This window comes from Festucalex cinctus, chromosome 6 (assembly GCF_051991245.1).
Source record: "Festucalex cinctus isolate MCC-2025b chromosome 6, RoL_Fcin_1.0, whole genome shotgun sequence".
Classification (NCBI taxonomy): Eukaryota; Metazoa; Chordata; class Actinopteri; order Syngnathiformes; family Syngnathidae; genus Festucalex; species Festucalex cinctus.
The window spans coordinates 4,851,175-4,875,399 of NC_135416.1; the positions used below are offsets into that span (position 1 = coordinate 4,851,175).

General features: G+C 43.1%; 2 protein-coding genes across 6 annotated transcripts in view; one reads left to right on the forward strand and one right to left on the reverse strand.

The window, feature by feature from the left end:
* znf827 (zinc finger protein 827) overlaps positions 1-24,225 on the forward strand; it is a 66,427-nt gene that overhangs the window by 30,491 nt on the left and 11,711 nt on the right. For all 4 annotated transcript variants that reach the window (XR_013283827.1, XM_077523471.1, XM_077523470.1 and 1 more), the window contains exons 4-6: positions 40-526; positions 10,652-10,930; positions 22,156-22,407. Coding sequence is in view for 3 of the 4 variants with exons in the window: in XM_077523471.1 (XP_077379597.1) it covers positions 40-526; positions 10,652-10,930; positions 22,156-22,407 (1,018 nt within the window). In the remaining variant the exon portion in view is untranslated. The remainder of the gene's footprint in view (positions 1-39; positions 527-10,651; positions 10,931-22,155; positions 22,408-24,225) is intronic.
* The window catches only part of mmaa (metabolism of cobalamin associated A), a 33,410-nt gene continuing 28,204 nt past the window's right edge, over positions 19,020-24,225 (reverse strand). The window contains exon 7 of one of the 2 annotated variants that reach the window (XM_077523475.1): positions 19,020-19,211. In XM_077523475.1, the coding sequence (XP_077379601.1) occupies positions 19,035-19,211 (177 nt within the window). In that variant the 3' untranslated portion in view covers positions 19,020-19,034. Of the gene's footprint in view, positions 19,212-23,236; positions 23,773-24,225 lie in introns of those variants that run through there. The other variant, XM_077523477.1, reaches the window with a different exon arrangement.

A 24,225-nucleotide genomic window follows, 5' to 3' on the forward strand; every position in this document is an offset into this window, starting at 1 on the left:
GTACATATCTAAATGCGACACTTCCCTTTGCTCTTCCAGGTACATCAGCACCAAGACCGGGGCGAGACGTTCCAGTGCGAGCTCTGCCCGTTCACGTCCTCCCGTCACTTCAGCCTGAAGCTTCACATGCGCTGCCACCAGCACTTTCCCCGCACCGACATCAAGGTGAAAGAGGAGCTCACCACTGACACCGAGGGCGAGGGCTCCCTGATGGGCGACGCTGGCGGCGGCGCCGACCCGAGGGGGTCTCAGGTGTCCCCACTGCACCCGGACGCCCGGCTGCAGTCGTCCCCGCCGGGCGAGGCTTCCTCCAATCACGTCCACATCAAGGAGGAGCCGCTGGAGAGGGACCTGTCTGTGCTGTCGCCGTTTAGCATCGGCAGGGAGCGACCCAGGAGCAGCGCCAACTCTTTGGACCTGCCGGGCGTCGGGGTGCGCTCCAGCCCCAGCGGTCCGACCGCGGCCTCGCTCTTCAGCCCGGATATCACGACCAAGACGGCCACTGACCTGCTTATGAAGCTATCAGGTTAGTACGTGTTACGAGTATTTTTTAGTGACTTTATTCTAGTTGGGTAATTCCATCTGGGCTGCCATTTCTGCCAGCGGTTTTCACGGAACTCTGGTGGCGATATCGCATAGTGGATCATATGTCTCAACTGTCTGTCCAACATTAGCATATTGATTTTAGCTCTGTAAAACATGTTGGCATATGAATTTTGGTTCTCTTTTCTAAATCATGTTAGCATAGTGAACCTTAGTTCTCTTTTCATACATAAATTAATCTTAGTTTTGGTCTCTTTAGCAATTTAGCATTTGATTGTATCAGTTCTCTAATAGGGGCTGTTTTTGTTTTTTTTTTGTTTTTTTTTGGTACAATAGAAATGTTTAAACGTAAAAAATATAAGCGAAGTGCGCACAAAGTTTGTGCATGCGCGAGGGAAAAAACGAGGCTACCAACTACCCTATCAATTCGAATGGCGGAGATTAGAGTGGTGACAATCTTTGCGGTAACTGTACCCTATAAAGCTTGCAAGTCAACTTTACCCGATGTCAGTAAACCACATGGGCATGTTAATAAGAAACGGCAACTTTCCAGCAGCTTAAACGCTTCTATCAGAGCTTATTCCATTGGATCCAATTCATTTTCAATGACCGTTTGGTAGTTTCGCCGACCTAAAAACTACCCATAATGCACCGAATTACCCATAATGCACCTTGATTTCAAGATGCGCACTTCGCTTATTAAGACAAATACATTTCTCTGAAACGCTATAATTTTGCAAGTTCCTTTTGGATCAAACAAGATTTATTAAAATTACCAGTAGTCATATTAAAACAAAATAGGTGCAAACATATGAATTTAAACAAGGCAAAATTTGTATTAATAATTTTTTATTTTTGTTTCCAATTATGTCAATTTTATAATTGTGGAGTGTAATAATTAAAATTGTAATTAAATTTCGATTAATTGCACAGCACATTTTTGCAAATTAGCCTTAGTTTTGTTCTTGAAAGCATGAAAACAAATGACTGAGATTCATTGTAAACATCATCTCATTATAGTTCTCGAAAGTAAGCATCTGAATCTTTGTTCCCTTGTGAAAAACATGACAGCAAATGCGTTTTAATTCTCTAAAATGTTCCACTTCTGTCACCATGTTGTGGAAAAATCTATGTCGCTCAATGATGTCACACCAGTCCATCTTAAAATGTATAAATCTACAACATAGTTGATATGCCACTCACATAACACTGTTTTACAAAGACCTTCACACTGAACTGTGAAACACTCATTGCATGAAGACAAATTCATAGCCTGCCATCCGGGGGTTATTAGACCACCTGGGAATTCTCAGTTGCAGATGCACTCGGAGCATTAAAAACAAATTTAAACTGCTCTGTGCTGACTTCTGAGAAAAATAAGATTGTTTTAATCTAGGACTCCATGCTAGATAATGTCGAGCTGCCATTTTTATTGCCATTGAACTTGAAAGAAGGAAAGATTGTTTGGGCAAACTTGACAAACATTCAGTCGCTTGAGAATGTTAAGTCGTGATGTTGTTTACAAGCGTTTTGTAGTGATGCAGAATATGGAACGAAGCACTCGGAGACGACGGCAAGATTGATGGGAAAAGGTTAGGTGAGGTTCGACGGCGGGGTCGAGGCTACGGGCTGCCAATCTCGCGCTTAATGCTGCGTAATTAGATTGAGATCTTCCGAGGAAGAAAAAAAAAAACAGGAACATTAGATTAATTAAAAATGTATGCATAATTCATAATTAAAAAGGAATTTATAATTTGAAATGATTAGCGCCTTTGGCTCACCATCCTGTGACCCAGCCAGGATGCGCCGGGGGGACTAGGACAACTCGGTTAACTAACCGCCCACCCCCAACAAACCCCTCCCCCATTTGTGCTCCCGACTCCAAATGGCTACCGCGGGTGCCAGTTGCACTTCACTACCAGACTGCACAATCAAGCCAGCGGTGACTCCCTCCAATGTCAGTCCAGTGTCAAGCGGCGGACATCTTAAGTCAGGGCCGTCATTCAAGGTGAATGCAGGCGGGCATAAAAAATTAAAAAGATGGAATGATTATGGACTTTAATGAATGCCCATCCTTTGATCACAAAGTATCCCTTTTGTCAAAAGAGGGGGGGCTTACTCAGAAGAAGTGGGGCTCAGATCTTTTTTAAAACATTGGCGCGAGTACAGGGCCAGGGAAGGTGAGGGAGTTCCTCCCGGGACTCCGCAACTCCATTTCTCCCTGCCAAGCCAGATTGAGTGTGTTCGCGGCTAGCTCATTCCTTCTACTTTTTTTTTACACCCCCGGTTCCATGCCTCGGTCCCCCAAGGCCACGCAAGGGAGGCGGGGGGTGAAAGATATAAAGACCAGACAGATGAAGTGACATCTGAGCACGCCACAAAGCGAGAGAAGGCAAAGCGGGGAGTTGCGTCCACTTCCCCGAGACATGAACAAGCCAGTGAACTCCTCCTGAACTGTGTCGAAATAAAAACATTTGGGGGGTGCTTTTCTTCGCACTGGGCAGGCCGCGGATCCCACTTCTGACACCATGTTTGGATGGGGGGGGGGGGGGGGGGGACGACCAATCATCCCTCGGGTCTAACATACATGTCTTAAGGGTCCTTTGAGCTGCAGCAGGCCTCGGATCCCGCTTCTGACACTTGGATTTGGATGGAAAACGAACTCATCCTAAACATCCTTGTATTTTATCAAATAGGGTCAGTTGCCTCAAGGGTCGTTCCACATGGGCAGGCCATGGATCCCACTTCTGACATCATTTTGGTGTGTGTGTGTATATATATATATATATATATGTATATATATATATATATATATATATATATATATATATATATATATATATATATATATATGTATATGTGTATATATATATATATATATATATATATATATATATATAAACTGTATATTTGTGGAGGGGCTTTCTATTGAGCATCTCAGCGATCGACTTTGATTTTGCACGATGGCATGCTGACACAGCCGTCAGCCATCCAGCGTGATCCACATTTTGATTTTGAGATGAAAGCCACGCCGCCCCCTCCCTTCCCAGTGCCCAGTGGACCAGAGTTAATCATGTGGGCATCCTCCAGACATCACCCATCCCATCCCATCCCCCCCCACCCCGCACTGACATAGGCACAGCGAGCTCGACCTTGGCTGGGTGTGAGTAATTGGCATGCAGGGCATTGTGGGAGGTGTTGTAGCTCTTATGATTGTTGTTACCCCCCAGGAGAATACTGCGCATGTAATGCTTTCCTTACACTGCAGCAAGCACCACAGGCAGAAATATAACTGTGCAGTACTGTACATGTAAACACCTAGAACAGTAGTAGTGTGTGCATCTCTACTTTTTATTTAAGTGTCATTAATTGAGAAGACCTAATTGCTATTAACTAAGAGTGAGTTGGTGGTGATTCGAATTGAGATGTGAATTGAAATGAATGCCAAAAGTTTAAAGCATTTATCTACATAAATGCTCTCCATTTACCGTTATGATCAAATTGGATTTTTCATTTTTCAGGAAAAGTACCGTACTATTAGTAACCCATTTGAGTTGATTTGGGATTTGCTGCTTAAACAGTAAACAAATAGCAAATGTGGTTTTTGGGTGCAAGTCTGGGCTCTACTAAAAAGTCACTAAAAATAATTAACTACCTTTGCTAGTTATATGTGAAACAGCACAAAACATGAAAAGAGAACAAATGATTCCATTTTACTTCTGGCATCATTCACTAGGCCACAACCCATAAATCTAACAAACTAATACTATTGTACGTACAGTAACTGCAAGCAGACTATTCTTGGCACTCTTTTACTATACAGTACTATTTTCTTCATAACAAATTAATTTAAACTTGTAAGTCAAGGTACCACTTAGGGACGTAACGACGGCAATATCGTGATATTGCGATATTAAAACTCTGCCCCATTATATCATCGTCATGTCACAATATTAAAAGCAGAACATCTTTTCAAAAAAAAAAAAAAAAGTCAAGTTGATTTCCATTTGTGCCGTTCTAGCACCCTCTGGTGACTAGTTTTTTTTTTAGTGCACTTTAATGTTCACAAGGCATGTTTTGGCCCTTCTATGTTTAAAATCCACGTTAATGGTCAGATGAAGGAGAACATAATATGCTTGTGAACCGAGTCAATATGTGGATGAACTCAATGTACGCGTGCATAAGTGTTATTAGAGATTGTAGGTTGTTTATATGCATTGCTGTACAAAAGCACAATACCTGTATTGTGGGTTGTTTTTAGTATGAGCTCATTATTTTACAATATTGTGACCTTTCATCACCAACTTCCCCACAATATCGTGATAATTATCGTATTGTGACCTTCATCTCGTAATATTGTATCATGATGTTTGGATATCGTTACATCCTGAGTGCCGCTGTATGTTTAATCGGTAATATACGTGAACCACGATTTATCAGTGGATTGCTGTTTGGTGACCTAAAAGCGTCGCAAGCGAGTAGACAAAAAGGTCAAAACGCATGGACAAATATTCGTAATAGAGTGGGCGAGTGGCGATGAAGTGGGCGTACTACTGATATAATGAAAACAGTCTGTCCTTGGTGACATTGTACTTGATATATTTGGAGTCCTTGTCTCCTTTGTCGCTGTCTATATACTACGTCGTGGATCTGAATAGCCTTCCCCATTTCCTGCTCCGCATGAGAGCACACACGCGGGAAGGCCCCTTTGAGCGTGACCTCTCTTGTCCATACATCTCCTCTGCAGCCATCAGTATCGCTGTCCGGCGTCTCGCACGCTGTCAGCTCCTGTTGGGTTCTCAAACCTGCCCGGCGCAGCCCTGCGCTTTTTTTCCCCCCTTCTTCTTTCTTCCTCTGGTATAAAACAGCAGCCAATTGTCAGAGGGAGAGCAGGCCGGCGTGACAGAGGTGGAAAGCTAATGAAGTTATTTGACGGCGGGCCTGGCCGCGGAGCGAGAGGTGAGGCGCGGCGGACAAGCGCCTGGCAGCCAGACGGATGAGGCGCGAGGCGAGAAAAGCAGGAGGCGGCGGAGGCGCAGGCAAAAAAGAACACCAATGTATGTAGCGTCGGTGGCAGGTGTCAGAAGGCTGTGATAACACGCAGACAAACTGATAGCGTCGCCGCGGCGGCAGAAAGGGAGCTGACTCGGGAGCTGGAGCTGGAGATGGCCAGTCACCCAGAAAGACACCCCCCGTCTGCTTCTCGGCTCGCTTCACAAGATGACATGCCAGAAAAACTGGACGCTCTTCTCCATGATGTGTTTATGTGATTCCGAGTCCTTTTATTTTGGCGCAAACTCTCACTTTCACTCATCATACAGTTAACAGCGGTGCCGTGACATAAGAGCGCTTTATAGTATTGTGCCATAATTGAATAGAATGTAAAGAATGAAACTGTTTTTGAGCAATGAGCAATGAACATTGTGTTGCTACTTCTGATATGTGCACCTTGGCCACCAGGGGCAGTATAATATACGGCTGGGCAATTAATCGGCATTGAATCGTGATTGTGTGTCAGCTTGAAGCAAACATTTGCCCCTTTTTTGAGGAATTGCTGCTTCTTGTGAAGTTTACATAACTTGACAAACAATGCTGTAATATTTATTTTAATCATATATATCTGGGGGCTTACTGTTTAGCACGTCCGCCTCCCAGTACTGAGGACGCAAGATTGTGTCCAGGCTTCAGCCTTCCTGGGTGGAGTTTGCATGTTCTCCCCGTGCCTTTGTGGGTCTTCTCCGGGTACTCTGGTCTCCTCCCACATTCCAAAGACATGCATGGCAGGTTAAGTGGGCGCTCCGAATTGTCCCTAGGTGTGCTTGTGAGTGTGAGTGGTTGTTGGTCTCTGTGTGCCCTGCAATTGGCTGGCAACCAGTTCAGGGTGTACCCCGCTTACTGCCCGAAGCCAGCTGGGATAGGCTCCAGCACCCCCGCGAACCTTGTGAGGAGTAAGCGGTTTTAAGAAAATGGATGGATGGATATATATTTTTGAAATAAAATACATTTTACAAGTCCTCTCTGCATGCTTTTTGCAACACTATTGTAGGATTTCACTGCAGCCGCTTATCACTTGTTTTGGTTAGTTCTTCCTTTTAGTCTCCTCTTGACAACATGCTCTAAATCAGAGTTCACCAATTCCGGTCCTCGAGGTCCGGGGTCCTGCAGGTTTTAGGTCTTCCCGCCTACCAACACGCCTGAAACTAAAGATCAGGATCGTTATCAGGCATGCTGATGAGCTGATTATATAAATCAGCTGTGCTAATGGGCGGAAACACCAAAAACCTGCGGGACTCCGGACCTCGAGGACCGGAATTGTCTCTATAAGGGTTTAATTCTCGTGATTGACTTCACTTATCTGCTTTTGAGCACTACCATAAAATGTGATGTTTTGATCCAAATGCTGTTGCGTATGCCTTATTGAGTTTGTTGTGCGCCCTTTCTAACCTTGAAACGTCGCACGTCCGGACAGTCATAAAGCACGGACCACTCACTGCCCAAGTTATGTTGCGGACACATAAGGACAGGTGAAAATCTGTGTTTAGACTCAGTGGTACCTTTACTTACAAGTGCCCGACTTACAAAACATTGATCAATTAAGATACTATATTGACGGGCAAGGAGCCACCGTCAGGATGCATGATAGCATGATGACAAACTAATAGCGTTGTTGTGGTGGCATAAAAGGGAGCTTACTCCGGGTACTTGAGATGGCCAGTCACCCAGAAACACGCCCTCCGTCTGCTTCTCGGCTCACTTCACAAGATGACACGCGAGAAAAACTGGACACTCGTCTCTTGTGTTGTGTTTGTGAGATTCTGACAGACAAAAGGCTGCAGTGTGAGCTCAGCTTTGTCGGGACCAAATTGTGACTTGTGCGAGAGCCCTTGTTCTTTTTTTTTTTGTTTTTTTGTTAAGGAGGGTGTTAAAAGTTCGAAAGAAGCATTAGTATGCTATAAAGAAATGGACGATAACGCAAATTTGAAGTCAGTTACTGAGTCAGCAAAAGTTGTTCCACTTAGGGTGCTTGTGTATCTTCGAGACATATCTTTCCATTTCAAACTTTTAAACAGCTCCCACGTATCTTAAAATGTCTGCAGAATTTTTTCATCAAATTACACAAAGAAAAATAATTACAGCGCAGTTCATGTCTACTTGTCATGCTGGTTGAAGTCAGTCTGTTTTGAGGGGGTGGTCCTGTTACATGCCCCCTACGTTGCGGAGCGAAATGAGTACAGCTTTTGTTACTATGACAACTGGAGGTGAGTCTAAAGGGGGTTTGCGAAGAGGCAATGGGCTACTACTGGAAGCAGCACCTTTCTGAAATCTGTTTTGTCTTTTTTCGGGTAAAAAAAAATGGCTCTCGTTACCATGACAACTGGAGGAGGAAGGGTTTGCTGTTAGTTTGAGACCCAAATCTAAAATAGCCACAATGCGAGCCACCATAAAACCAGTAAAAGAATAGACATTTGAACATAAACAGTACAGCAACACTTTCAGACATTAAATATAACCAGTACTGACAGTCATGCATTCTTTATCCTCTGCGAAGAGCTGAACTGTTAATACTGTACAATACCATGAAAAATGGGCCCGTTCGTTTCTGCATACAGCTTGAATGTGTCTTCAGTTTTTTTCCCACTGTGTGTGTATCTGCTCATGTAAATTTTTTTACGTGTGTTTTGTAAAGCGGGGTGCAAATGTTCTGTCCCCCCGTCTGATCCAACATGCCCTGACACGCTTCTAATTAGAGGACGTCCTTCCAGGTGCCGACCAGGTTATACTTAGCCTGCCCGCCGACATCCGACGACGTGACATTTCCAGCTGGTACAGGCTATGACCCCAACACCACTGCCCGTGAACTTGAAGGTCGCCGTGCCGCCAACCGCCCTCCACCCCCATACCTTGCTTTTCTCCCTCTTGAATTACATGCGCAGTGCCATGGTGTGGCACTGTGGCATTGCTCAACACACAGGTGGTCCGCAACACCGGCACCTGTCCCCCTTTTTTGCTGAGACCTCTCGACCCCCGATGGCATGACGGTCATTAATCAGAGGGGGCCCGAGTCGGCACAGATGGATGAGGCGGGATGATGGGGTTGGCGGGCCTCTGGCTGGGAGAGATGTTAGGTGAGATGGTCCAGTGTGTGTGTGAGGGTGGGGACTGGGGGGTGTAGATTTCTTCTCTGGCCAGTGGCGAGTAGGAGTGTGACGATATCTCTATTGAGATAAATCGTGATACTTTGTTTCCTGATCGAGTATCGTTATGCCTACGCCAAGTATCGATATTTGTAGTTAATATACAGCCGCTGTAACGGCTCCATTGTTCAGTACTTATTGAGCAATTACTTGGCGGGCCACTAGGGGGAGTGCCTCATAAGAGTGGTGGGAAAATGTACGGAAGTTTTCAAGCGAAGAAGACTCATGAGCTTCCTTTTACTACTCAAAGACGTTTATCTGTCCAGCAAGTGACTCAGTTTTGCATACGTTTCTATGAAAAATGTGTATGATATCTTCAATTTTAAAGGCCCAATCTGCCGGTTTCACTCTGGAAAAGGCACTTTTTAAATACAGGATTTAAACAAACAAACTACTTCTCAATTTACAGATCAGGGCTTGTCTTCATTTCTGGTGGTGATTTTGTCCTAAACCCGAAAATGAAGGACATTTTTGCTATAATTATAGTTAGTTTTAGTTAGTTTTGTAAACACAACATGTAGTTTCAGTTAGTTTTCGTTTTTTTAAAAAGCATTTTCGTTTTTATTTTATTTCATTAACGAAATTGTTTGTTGAATTTTATTTTATTTACTTTATTGTATCGTCATATCGTGACACAATTATCGCCAGCCTTGTATCGCGTATCGTGAAGTACTCAGAACCCCCAGTGGCGAGTGGACAGGCGTCTGATCACGAGCGATGGTCCTCGAGCAGCGTTTCTGTGAGAATGCCTGAGATGCCATATCTGGCAGCAGTCAAACATCACTCGGTGTACTTTTGACTTGTATTCCAAGCTAGTTGTCGTTCCAGAATCTTGTGTTTTAGCGCACTGTGTAATGAGATGCGACAAGAGATACAAAGAGGACTTCTATTAGAGGTTGTGCCGTGGCTAATTATTAATTATTCATCTAAGGCGGATTAGATGTGGCCCAGTTTCTCTTGAAGACGTTTGTGAAGCGGCGGCGGTGGCGGCGTTGGTGTGACAGCTCTCTCCAGAAGCACCAGAAGGCTGCGTCCTACAGAGATTGCCAGATAAGGATGACAAAGCCGTGATTTTATATGTCGCGCTGTATGCAACTTGCTTTTGGGTCGCGCTATCGAGGGGGGGATCGCAGACTTGCAGGGGGCCAGAAGTTGAGAATAAAGTCAGCGAAATAAATGATGTGAGTTGGTGATTAGTTGATGTTTCTCAAAGTGTGGTTCACCAACTGCTGGTTTTCACCAAGAAAACCCCAGGTCGTCAGTGAGTTATTTATACTCTTGTATGTATGATAATTGATGCGTGCATTTAATTTAAACTGGATGTTGTTTTTGTTTGTCACTGCAGGCTGTTGAATATTCTTAGAAAAATGTGCATTTGCGGTTGTTTTCTTTTGTTTTTGAAAATTAATTTAAAAAAAAAAAACTGATTGGGGGGGAAAAAATGCACCAAAGTCATTGATCCACCTTTGCCATTTCCACAGAACATTGCGGCATTTCCTTACACAAAGGCGCTGTCTGTGTCTGAAGATAGAAATGGTTGTGTCAACTTGGTTACCTGCATTTAGTGCAATTCCTATTGTATTCCTACTGGTCCCAATTTGATCACATGATCAAAAAAAAAATAATACACTAAATACACATGACACCATGATATAAAGCGGGAATTATAGTAGTAGAAGTATTCTGCACTACCTAATGGGGCTTATGTTTTTATTTGTACCTGAATGTGAAATTTCCTCTTATTTTACTTCAACAATGTCGTTCTGTGTGAAATTAATTTATAGACCAATTAAGAGCTTCATTTTGTAGCTGTACAACATGGATTTTCTGATATGTTATGATTTTAGATTATAATTTACTTCAGACAAGATATTTAAACGGCATTTGTTGGCAACTTTTGCTCCTCTCCACAGCGGCCAACCAGAGGGAGGCGTTGAAGTCGCCCTTCCACGTGAAGGAAGAACCCAAAACCGAGGAGGCCTCGAGTCCTAGACCGGCCTCCCAGTGTCAAATCCCACCAAGCTTCCCCGGGGCATTCTGCCAGGACGGCGTAACGGGGTCTGCGGCGGCAGCAGCTTCCGAACGCCCTGGGTCCCTCAAACCGAGGGAAGGGAGCCCTCCGGCTGGGAACAGTTTGCTGAGCCAAGACATCAACATGAAAGTGGCCTCCGAGTTGCTGATCAAACTTTCAGGTAGGATCAATACACACTTAGGAATCTGTACATGTCGGGTCAGGGTACCGCTGTGGCATCTTAAAATTATTAGCAGAATAGTAAATGTTACTGCTATGGACTATTGGGGAAATCCAAACGGAAGAGAAAGAGAGCGTTTTACACCAGCCAATTTTTGCGAAATCTGCATTTAGGTAGCAAACTAATTAGGGCAGAATTATGTTTATCTCTCGCAAAGAAGTAGACAAAATACAGTCGAGACTAGAGGGTCCTTGGTTTACCATGTTACAGAACACGTAAGGAACTAGTTTCCTTCACGGCGTAAGAATATGCAGTCACTCAGCACAAGAAGTAGCAATATGACAAGTGGCCGCCATCTTTGTGGAACTTAATATGAGCTCTTCAAACCCCTTGAAAATCATCTATAACCAATTATTTCAGGGGGGAAAAATATATGTTGCAGTATAATGAAGTTACTGTTTTACTCACAATATTTGACAAGATTTTCTATGGGTGATGTAACATAAAAAAGTTCCCCACTTAGAAAAACAAAACAAAACAAAACACATACAAAAAAAACCCCAAAAACTCAATTTCTCTGGACCTGTCACCCATCCGATTTTCTAATATCTTGCTGCGTTGCACTCAAGTTGGAGTGGCTCTTCCAAACAGATTCAACATTTTGGGACCGTTCTTGTTGGGAAGTCTTGTCACGTAGCGTGAGCCAAAATTTTAGTTCCAAACAAGCTTCAGCTGCGCTGTCACTCGAGTCAAGGCAGGAAAAAATGTTTTTCATACCTTTATTGAACGGGTTAACCAGTCAAATACAAAATGAAAACTCTCACAAGCAGTAAGGACCAGATGCTCACACTGGACTATGTGTTAAACAGCCAACGTGACTGGCTCAATCTATATGCTTTTAAATTTTGTATGTATATTTTACAATACGATTCAAAACATCTAACAAGTTTTTTTTTCCCCCTAGAAATGCTGCAGTCAAAGTTAGTGATAAACTACAAGCACGTTCCACTTGCACACAAATTCTGGTTGCTTTGCCATCGTAGGAATGCCACTCCATCATAAACCGAGGAACACCCTTTATTTGTAATTACTGCAGACGAGCATCGTGCAGTCTGTAGCTCACATACCTTCAAGCATAATAATAAAAAAAGAAAATCCTGTGCTTAGCCATGTTAAACGATGAAAATCCTCCTTGACCTACACGCCAACCTACAGCCAGTATATTCTGTGTAAATCGGCTCACAACAACAACATGACCCCCTGGTGGAGGTATATCTTAAACGGTTGCATGCATTTACTGGGAGAATTCTTAGAGACGCTTCCAGGTCACGCACTCTTATTGATATTTTTTGCCGTGGTGTTCTGCGGTTTCGGCCAAACAGCGAGTTCAATTCTTTAGCTGTATTCTGCCGGGCTGCAACACTTTGAAAGGCGTACAGGATGTGTGTGTTTTTTTTTTTTTTTCTTCTGTGGTACACTTCACCAAGGCGGCTTGTAGTGTGTTTGCGTAACGTATCAGTTATCTGGATGTTGGCTGCAGGTCCAAGTGCTCAATTCTGATTTCATGCCTTTATCCCATTTCATGTACACATACTTTTATGATGGCTGTTTTTATTATGGCTCGATTGACAATGGATTTTTTTTTTTTTTTTTGAGGCAGTGCAGATTTCGAGAATTGGTAAAATAAAATTCTGACACCAGATTAATCACCTCCCTAATTGAAGAAAATATTGTATAGAATGACTAAAATAACCTCTTTGGGCCCATAACTCTTAACAACAATACATATATGAATTACAGGGAGAACATTTGACTGTTATACACTATTTTGTCCGTACTAATTGTTTAACTTTACAACAGAGAGGGTATGAATGTCATTATCTAAAAAAGGGCAATTTTTTTTTGCCAATTTTGACCCTTTAATGGCCACTGTATCCATTTGACACAATAACTTTAGAATGATTTAAATTTCAGACATTTATTTTGAAGTGAACTTCAACTCATTAAACTTTCTAATATACTTCTTGTACATATGTTAAGCACCAAAAGAGCAGTTAAAGACTTTTTTTTTTTTGTATTATCCACTTAAAGAGAGCTATTATTGGACGATTAATCAGTTGGGCCCTAGTTTAACTTTTTGCATGAAAGCAGCCCGCATACACATGCACTTATTATATTTATTAAAGTCCACCGCTGCTCGAGTAAAGTCAAGTTTTAGAAAAACTAACAACAAAGGTACCTTATTGCCTTCGCACATAGCCAAGGAAAGTCACAGTCATCGTTTATTGAACGAGACAAAAAAAATGAGAACCCTCTCAAGGAGCAGACGCTCACACTGAAATAAACAGCCAACCTGACCGACTCCAGATCCTGATGTCACTCGCTAGGCCACGCCCCTTATAGGCACCCAACAACACAATACGATTATAGTGTGTGGGTGTGTTGAGTACATACATCACTAATCAATGTATTTTGATGACGTGACGCTCACATTAATGAGATATATCCGATCTGTGGTGTTTCATTCATTAGGCTGTTTGCTGCCACCAATTAGAAAATGAGACGCTCGCTTAACGCAACCAAGGCTTACCCCCAACCCCCGGGTTATGTGGTAATGGTGCAAAGTCATTTCGCCTATGGACACTGGCGCGTCATTGCTAAATCATTCCGCCGCTTTTTGTTTTAGTCCAAACTAAGATGTGAATGCCAGGTGTTAGTTGGAGTGTGTTTGTCCACTGTTGCGGAGTGACTCTCAGGCAATTTAAAAATGTCAACTGCGTGCCAACGAGGCGAAGTTCAGCGTTGAGTTGATATTCGGAAAACGTTGGAATAAAATACAAACGTTCTGGGTGGCGTGTTTATAATGAACTCGGCAATAAGCTGTTGCAAGCAGACGATCTTCTTCCTATTCCATGGCTGTGGATTTGGTGTTTCCTTTGACGGATGATTGTAGCTTGCCACAGGTAGTTTTGCAGGTACAAAACTAGTTTATACCATTCAAAACATCTAACAAGTTTTCTTTTTTTCCCCCTTGAAATGCTGCTGGGTGTCAATTGAAATTTTCTCAAGCAATTTGATTTTGATTCACAAGAGTTCAGTTCCATTCGATTTCAATTTTTATTCGATTCACAAAAGTTCAAACCGATATTGATTAATTATGGAACATCAATTCTTCTTAAATATCAAGGACATGATTAAAAAAAAAAAATCCACAAACATTAAATTCCAAATTAAATTTTGCAGAGGCAGTAACTGATTAAATGATTTATTAATTAATGAAAATAACACGTGTTCTAATCACTTAAAATGTTCCACAAACATTGATATCAGCATGGGTGAGATGAAAATGTTTTCATGATTCTAATTCAATAATTGGAAACATAAATGAAAAAGATTCTGAATTGTCATAATGTGCAATAAGCCAGTTCTGTCATAAAAATAAGAAAATACTTTTAAATTTATGTGAACATTAAATTTAAAACAGTATGATGCAAAAAAAAATTGCCCTTTAAAAATTCTATTTTTTGTTCATTTATAGGGAAAAAGGCATATTAAAATAATTGATTCATGTTTTTATGAATGGATATCACGCTCAATATTCAATTTTTTTTTTATTTTGATTTTTTTTAAACCCAGACCTACAAGAGCTGTTACATTTTAGAGCTGCTCACTAATGATTGCTCGATCAATCTGTTAATTATTTATTATGGTTTATTGATTAATCAGATTTTATAGAGGGTGCAAGTGTAGCGTTCCATTTACAATTATAAGTACAAAAGAGGACATTTTGAGCACAAAAGCGTGTTTTGAGCGCGCACGAACCGTTCTTGCGTTCTTGAGAGTCTGGTTGAATGCCGAGCCGGAGAAGAAGTCGTCCAACAAGAAGAAGCAAATGAACGACTGCCACGATACCGCAGTATTGCAATTTTGCGGTTCAAGTATCTTGGCTCTATTTTTTATTTTTTTTATTTTATTTTTTTGTGCGTAACCGACCCTACCCTCTAAGTTGTCCACCTTCCACCTATTGTATGTGTAGATGTATCTTTCTGGTCATTTTTATCTTTTTCACGCTGTTTTTTTTCGGCGCCCCTTGCTCGGTTGACCCAGGTGAAGCAAAAGATGGCGAAACGTTCATCCGACGCTCGCTCGCTCTCTGTCCTCAGAGCGCAGTGCCTGCGGTTGCCATGGCAACGGGCGGTTGCGGGAGGGTAGATGGAGAGGATTGTGGAGAGTGACAGCCTTGACAAGAGTCTGGACCCCGGAGTGACCCCGGGGAGGGGTGAGGATGAGGAGAACGGGGGGGGGCAGGGAAAGGTCAGCGCGTTCACAGTCACATGCGATTACAGTCATGAGGTTCAAGGGCGTCGGCACAATCACCTCCTCTCTATGTCCACTGCGGAAAGGTCAGCGGCAGAGCAGCCATAACGCAATAAGGATGCATAATACGCAAATCACTTTGAAGGAGGGGGAGGGGAGTCAGAGCGGGGTTAGCCTGAGCCAGAACATCCCAATGTGTCTTAGTTGTATGCGGGAAATCTATTCATCCCATGGTGTCATCGTTACAGTGAATCCCCCTTTCCTACTGGGTTACGTTCCGGACTCACCCGGGATAGTTTTGCCCCTCCCACAGACTTTAACACATTTATTCCTCAAATAAACTTTTAAGAGTATCCCTTATCTCTATAACATCCCAAGAAGAAGACTCTTGCTCGTGAAGTTCTCCAATACTAAGGTGTAGCATGCTTGCCTTTATTTTGTTACTCCCATTTTATATTTACTGTAAAAGTGACACATGAAATAAAAAATAATAATTGGTTGTAAAGTATATTTGAACACCAACATGTTCAACCAAACCATTAAGTAACAAAAGTCTTCCAGCTTCATGCTAACTAGAGGTGCCACAATCGACAACTAATCATTCATCAAATTAATCATTATTTTAATTATCGCTTTACCATTTGCTACGTAAACACACAAAACAGCAAAGCATTCTGCATTACTCACAGCAATACGTTCCCTCTGCATCGGCGACTATTACTACAGCTTAGTAGGGGACCTTCTCAGCTCCTTCTTCCTGTTCTTAAGTACAGTGCTGGCGATTGCTTAAAAAATTGTTGGCACAAAAGGTGAATTGTGATATGGCGGGGGTTCACTTGACAGTAAATTAACGCAGCCCATGTTGTCATCATTGCTGCACGTTGTGCAGTAACATGAATTGCATCATCCTGTTTTTTTTTCTTTTTTCTTTTTAACTGGGTCACTTCTCCCTCACTCACATCTCTCTCCACTCCACTCCATCGTGCCTCGCTTTCTTATCAAACATCGGATGGTCATGCAACCTCCCACATCTGTTTGAGGGAGAAAAAAAAAAAAAAAACAGGCTGCCGGTTGTCTGGGGGCTAATTATGCCGGGCTAAATAGTCCCCGGCGCCGGCGGCTAGAAGCATGCCAGCAGATGGGCGCCGATGTTTGCGGGGCAAGACGGGAGGCGGGGGACCGATGTACGGGGGCGCCCCGGCGGAGTGGCATCAATGCGGGCAACAGCCGTGACGCCCACACGCCAGCTCGCTGTCACTGCCATAGGTGTGAAATCACACGTTGCCGCTTAGGATCAGGCCACGCCGTCTTTTGAGGAGATTTCAACTGGCGCTCGCTAGTGGGCAAATTAAAAGACAGCCCCACCATTGGGGAGTTTTGCAGTTAGAGTGCAAATGACCTGCCAGTACATTCAGGCACATTTAAATAAAAAGTAAGGAGAAAAAAAAAGGTGTTTTAGTAACTAATATTGGCTATTTATTGGATTTTTGTTGTATTTGTGTCAAGCGCTTTGTGACAGCTAAAGCTGTTATGAATAAAGATGACTTGACTTGACTTGACTTATAACGTTATCATCGAAGAAAACCAAAGTTTCCGACGCTGCGAAAGTACCCTAAATGCACCATTTTGCTAGCGTAGCATTAGCAACTAGCAAGTGTGGAGCGTATGTTAATCTGTTGTCGCTAAGCGTCCTTTAAGCCGTTTAATGACACCTAATTTGGAGTAAACTGCAACAATAATCCTTTTTTATAATAATAATAATAATTCTTTTGTATTAAATATATATTAATCGGTAATCTGTATTTTTTTTCTGCCAAAAATCGATTTAAAGTGATCGGCCGATTGCTGATCTCCCATGATTAAGGAAATTGGGGCCAGATCTCGAACAGTTCAATTCAATGCAATCATATCTTTTTATTTTCTTTCACAACCAATTTTCCAATTCAAACAAGTAGCGCACGCACTTAGCACAAACCTACCACACGCACGCACTCACTCACACGCACTCCACGCAACGCAATGTAATCATCTGGCCATGTCAATTGACAACAATGGCGTAATCTGGTGACATGTAAAAGCTATGCTTGGCTTTGGGCGGCTGTCCTCACCGTGCCCTCTTCGGTGTGTGGCCTTACTCACCCCACCACCACCACCACCACTCCGCTTCCCAACCTTAGTGTACTTTCTCCCTCCTTGTTTATCATGGCTGCTGTCTCCCTTTTATATATATATATTTATATATATATATATATATATATATATATATATATATATATATATATATATATATATATATATATATATATATTTATTTATTTTTTATTTTTTTATTTTTTTTTATTTTTTATTTTTTTATTTTTTTTTGTTGCTTCGACCTTATTTGGCGACTTATGTTTATGGTCGTTTGTCGGCACCGGAGCGAGCCAGTTAGCTGGGGATCAATGGTAGCTGCAGCAGATGTGTGTGAAGTCTGCAGGCTCCCACATGACACGCCGTCTCCACACTGCAGCCCTTTGAAGCAGCGTGAACTCTTCACCCCCCTGTCTGAGGAGCAGGTTGGAGAGAGTGGAGGAAGGAGATGTGCTTGTGAGGGAGGGATGCGGAATAACAGAGCAAGGACAGGGGCAGAAGACTCGGATGTACCAAGTAGGGGAGGGGGGGGGGCTGGGGGGGGGGGTTGTCACTTTGAATCGAGCCGTCTCCCCTCTCCCCTGCACTACCCCCAGGTGTTCTTTTTCTGGCACCGTTTGACAATGTTTCCCCTCTCTTTAGCCTCGCGTCTACTCCTACGCCGACGCCGCGGCCAGGTTTTCATACCGATGCGTCAAAAGCGGGGGGGGGCAATGTGTTTTGGGTTATTAATGCCGTGACTTTATTTACCCGTCAGTGTGCGTGTGCCGCTGCACTTGACTGAATTGTTGTTGACATGCAAAGTCAAGAGTTTATCGCTTAAAAACACAACAACCTCGGGCGCTTTCTGACTTAGTTTTACCGGAAATAATGGTTGCTTGTTGTAATTTATTCCTAATATATGTGTAATATATTGCATGGAGCCAGTCAGGCTCACTTTTTAAGTTGCGTTGCCACCTACTACAGTTTCACAAACTTTTTGTTGTTGATACTTCCTGAAAGCGCAGCAGATCCTGCCCTCAACCAAACCGACGGGCGGAAATTAAGGCCAACTGATGTTCGCTCTTTTAAAATCAGCAAAAATCAGTTGATTATCATTATTATTATTATTATTATTTGCCAATTTCAAACTTTTTTCCCCCAATTAATACATTACAACATAAAACAAATATGACATTCAAACATTCCCCACATATTGGACCTCTACTGTATTTACAGTATCTAGCTCAAGCACCACTCAACAGTTCCCTGGCAGAATTACTATATTTTGTCTTTTTTTCTTAGTATTTAATCAACGGCAAGCCACCATCACACTAGAAAAAGCTTTGACTCATTTACAGGTTAAAGCACTGAGAAAAGCATCAAGTGGCTTCAACATCAAGGACGCCGCAAATGCCACAAATTGTGTCGCATTAATTAAACTCATTTTTATGCGGCGGATGTTTAGTGGGACCCGACGGGAGCACTTTTCCTGCTTTTTAAAAGCTTTCATAACGCGCAGTTGCGGTTGGTTTCGAAATACTCGGAAGACCTGCAATATTTTACAGCGCACTCCCTAAAAAAATTTTTCAAACATTTTACTTGAACAAAAGGGATGAAAAAGTGATGTTTTATGTGCGTGTTATAAAAGTAACGTCAAGTCTCTCACTTGAATTAACTAACCAAAGCAACAAAAAAAAAAAAAAAACACTTTTATGAACAGTTCCAGGAACTTACAGTACTTCATAGGTGTACTTCCTGCAATGAAAATGTTGTGGACCTCCCAAAAGTAATAAAACTGTCTTTTTTTTTTCTTTTTTTTTTGGGCCCCAGAACGTAAACAGCTCCTGTATATCTGGGGAAAAAAACATGCAAAAAGTACACAAATAAATAACACTTTCATTTGCAGATCCAGCAACTTTTCATTCTTGATACTTGTAGGTCCAGAGCTAAAATGTTCCCCCAAATGTTCCTGGATATCTCAAAAGTACGACGTTGTATTAGGGCCACAATTTTTTTTTTTTCTCTCAAATTTACCACTTTATAAAGTCTCAAATTTCCCAATTTCAAAACTCACAAATTTACATTAATTTTTTTTTTCTCTCGCCACTTTTTTTTTCATTTGCCACTTTCTAAACTTCTCTAATACACCGTTGTACAAAAGTGCTTCTTTTGGCATTAAATTTACTTTAGTTTCCATGGACCTGGGGGGGAAAAAAACACACAAAAACAAAACAAACGGCCCCCCAAAAAATTAATGCATACAGTTCCAGGACTGCGATTGGCTGGCAACCAGTCCAGGGTGTACCCCGCCTACTGCCCAAAGCCAGCTGAGATAGGCTCCAGCACCCCCCGCGATCCTTGTGAGGAATAAGCGGTCAAGAAAGTGGCTGGTTGGATGGACAGTTCCAGGAACTTTTAGTTTTTGTAATTGATAATTCTAGTTCATGCAACAAAAATGTTGCCCAAATGTTCCCGGACCTCTCAAAAGTATCATGCCTTCCAGCAATGTCTTCTTTTGGCCCTGAACTGAAACATTACCCCGTGAATAGTTCCCACAGTCCTCAGTTTAAAAAAAAACAAAAACAAAAAAAAACAACAACATGTAAAAGCTCAGTCAATCCTTTTTGGTTCTTACTGAGTTGACGCTTTATTTGACTTTTGAGGAATATCTTTCCAAATGTTGTCACGTTTGGGGTTGGGGGGGGGGGGGGGTTTTCCGCTGTATACTGAAGCAGCGTGAAGGCGTAAGTGGACTTCTTTTTATGGCAACGGAACATTAGGTCAAGAAAAAGTATCATCGGCGTGGGAGTGAGGCCATATTTTCCCGTTTTATGTGGTGACAAGTGGACTTTGGATCGGGGATACGGGTGTTCTCCATCAGATACCTCCCACCCGCGCCGTGCCATCTCCGGGTAACGCCGGTAAACAGTTTGTGTCGGCGAGGCGTGGGAGTTCAAGTTCACAGCCGTGACATTTAGCGCGTGTTTTTTTTCCCCCTAGTTGTGGAGAAGGGTGGCGATCCAGTGACGGATGATGTCCCCTGGTTGACCCCCTTACACCCTCTTAAAGCCTGCCAAACAAGCACCGTCCCCCACCCCCTCCACAAGCACTACATCTCCTAGACCAACACGAGCAACTGATTAAGGGATTAAAGGGGTTTGATGGTTGTCTGTGTCCCCTCGCTTTGTCCTGCCCTCCAATCAAACTGACACCTGGACTTTTATTATTAACTCTCCTGAGGGTTATTTGTGCCTTTGTTTGTCTGATACCAGCATAAAAATGCAGTTTTCTTTACTGGTTTGATTTATAGCTGCCTTGCGATTGGCTGGCAAGATGTTCAGGGTGTACCCTGCCTACTGTCCAAAGACAGATGGAATAGGCTCCAGCACGCCCGAGACCCTCGTGAGGAAAAGCAGTTCAGACAATAGGTGGATGATTTATAGCTTTGTTATGGCCTAAGGACAGATTGATTAACTTTATATTTTGTACTTTCAGTAGTACAAAAAGTAATGTCTTCAAGTCAATTGACATTTTGCACTTTTCGTAGGAGTTGGTCCAAAAAGTAGTTAACTCTCATTAACGGTTAGGTTCCACTTTTGCAAAAAAATGCACATCTGTTGACAAAGGACACTTGTTTTTGTACAAAATTCCACTTAAAGTACTATAAATCTGTTGACCAAGGACATACAGTTTTGTACGCAATCCTGCTAAAAGTAAAAAAATAAAAAATAAAATGTGAAGACCTGCTATGAGTACCTCAAAACCAGCAAAAGGGGACGTCATTAAAAAGCGCGGCATGTATTCATTAACAATTTTAACTGTTGTAATCTGTTTGCCACCAAATCCAATTTAGCCCATCAAAATTAATTGCTGTGAAATGTGCAGAAGCTTTTTTGGCCTTGAACCAAACGATCATCGCCATATTCACACATTATTACTCCTGCATAACAGGAGTGTGATTCATCGTTAAGATATTCCTTTTGAATAAATACGTGTACGTTGAGCTTTTCTCTCTGTCAATCATATCAACGGAAACGCATCAAACCTCCACAGGCTTGAATGTGCAGAATTAGAGCTTAAAAAGAAGGAAATCCAAGGAGCAGTCCAAACAGCCGGGCTTAGCCGTTTAGCGTGGCGCTGTGCGTTTATCGGGGCAAGAGGGCACCGCGAGGTCATGCCGCCGTCTGATCCCAACTGAAGGGGTGGGGTCCGAGGTCCACCGAAGCAAGATAGCAAAACACTCGACGGGAAAAATGTTCAGGATAGCCACTGAGTGAGCACAAACGCTGTTGACTCACTGGGCAAGTCCGGTTGAAAAGGTGACATGAAGCAGGCGCGCTAAAAATAGTGAAGCGAGATGTGGCATCTGTTAGGAATGTCCCCACCGACTGACTCCTCGCTCGCCGAGGTTATAGGCGAGTCGGTAGAGACTATTTAAAGACAAACTGGCATGCAGGTGGTGTTTTATTCTTCATGCAGATGTTATAGGTCCTATGTAATCAGTGGACAGCTATTCAAAAGCCGTTTTCTTCGCTACACATCATTCACTGCAGTAGACATCTACTGAAAAGCGATTTCCTTCTGTGTCTTGATGAAACCGAGCATCATTTGCTACGGTTGATATTTAAATTATTTGAATGCAGTACAGTAGCCATTCAGAAGATGTTTCCTTGCGCATCGGTCACTAGTTTTTGCACTCCTCTCAAGCCCAATTCACACTGGCTGCGGAACGGACGCTGTGCGTAAGTCTTGTGTTCTTTGAAAGCCTGACTAAGAAATGTCTCCTTCCCGCACAGAGAACAACAAAGATGGCCACTTCCAGAAGGTGAAGGTCAAAGCAGAGCCCATGGAGGTGGACCCGGCCCCCGCCCAAGTCTCGCCACCCGTCCCTCCACCCGCTCCTCCTCCTCACCTGCTGGCGTTCGCCACTTTAGGGGCGCGCGAGAAGACCGAGCCGGCCCCGGAGCCTCTGGCGCGCCCCCAGAAGGACCTCTTCTCCCAGGACATCTCGGTCAAAATGGCCTCCGAGCTCCTCTTCAAATTGTCAGGTGTGTTTTCAACGCGTTTGTCTGACCCCTCAAGCAAGAGCAAGGACGTTAGACGTGTGTGCGGGCTGTAAAAGCTTCCATTTCCGTTCTCTGGTGGCGCCGTTGTAAAGTCAAGGACGCGACATATCACGAGTGACCACGTGGCAGACATTGAAGATTAAATACGCGTGAATCTTGAACGACGACGACCACTGAGGCCGCCATATTACTACCATATTACTAACGTTTCTCGGCATACGATCCTATATATTTACAGTATCGAAAATGGAGAACATTTTGAGACAGTACTTAGTAGAAACAGCATGATTTATGATGTTTTATATTTAAGGGGACTTAAGACATTTTACAACTTGCCTTAAATACATGTACATATATTAAATGTTAAATGATGTTTCCAGGAGGAAACCTGTATTTTTATTAAAGAATTATACCTGTAATTCAACAAAAGATGCCTCTGCCAAATCTAATATTGGGGACTAATGGAAAAATAGTGACCGCCCCTTACTAAGAGCCTACGAGCTGTATATGTATCATCTGTATGTATATGTTTAGTTTAGCAGTCTGCTCGCGAGATGGGAGGAGTAAGATGGCCGCCCTGTGGCTTCAATTTCCATCCTCAAGTGGTCAACACACCTTCGACTGCAAAACATCACAAGTGGCCATGAGGCTGTTGGGCCACTTGTTTGTATTTCTTCATGAGTGTGGACCCCCTTCCACACAAGTCACACTTAGGTCCGCCTTTCGCACGTAGCATTGCGCACATTCCCACCTTTACACACTCACGCCCCCGCCCCCGGGACTGTACAAATGTCCGCTCCAATCCCCTCCTTCTCTTTCTCTCGTTCTGTCTCCCTTCACTCGTTTTCAGACATGCCGGCTCGAGCACACTTGGCTGAACACACTTCCCCATCCACCGCCCTCCCTCCCCTTACCGCCTTTACATTTCTCCCGTGCCGCATCGCCATGGCAACGTAGAAAGAGACCTCTGTCCTTGGCGAGTGGTGTCACATAATGGGAGGGGGCGGTTGGTAGTAAGGAGAGTTTTTTGTTGGGGGGGGAGATTGCCACCTAGGGAGGCCGGGGCATCTCCGGGCCCTGGCAAACTGCGACAACTGCCACAAAGGGATGGATGCAAAGGGAAATGGCGCAGGGTGGGTGGTGGGTGGGTGCGGGGGTCTTGGCGCAAGGCTGTCACACAATGAGCAATCAATATGAATTACCCGCCAGCGGTAAGACCTCGGAGATGCGTCGGTGGCAAGGTCGCCGGGGACGCTCGGCCGCTTTGGAGATGCTCTTCGTCTCCTTGAAAGTCGCCCGCGTGGCTCCTTCTTCTCGTTCTTGCCTGTCGCCAGTTTGTTTTCTGTCCTGTTTGAATTAGCATGTCAGAACCTCTGGTGAATCTAATGATCAGGTAAGGCCACAGATGTTGTTTGATTGCATCGTGGCACAAAGAGCGGGGTTGTAAACAAGGTATTTGCAGAAGTTGAAAAGAATTAAAAAAATAATATTAAAATGTTTTTATGAAGTGTCATTTCTGTACATACTGTAGTATTCATGTATTGCCTTGAAGGGGCATGACCTATAATAGAGGCACCTGGAGTCGAGTTGGAGGTTGGTCTGCATATCAGAGTTTGGCCTTGAGTTGTGCTTTACAGGTTGAAAATATAACAAACAATAGAAAACACCATTGACCTGCTAACAGTTAGCATCAATACGTGATTTTATGTATGATTTTATGAATGTAGATTTGAACACATGCCTAATAGGTGCATAAATACATAAGGGAGTCTCATCTAACACCAAGCAATGTATTTACGT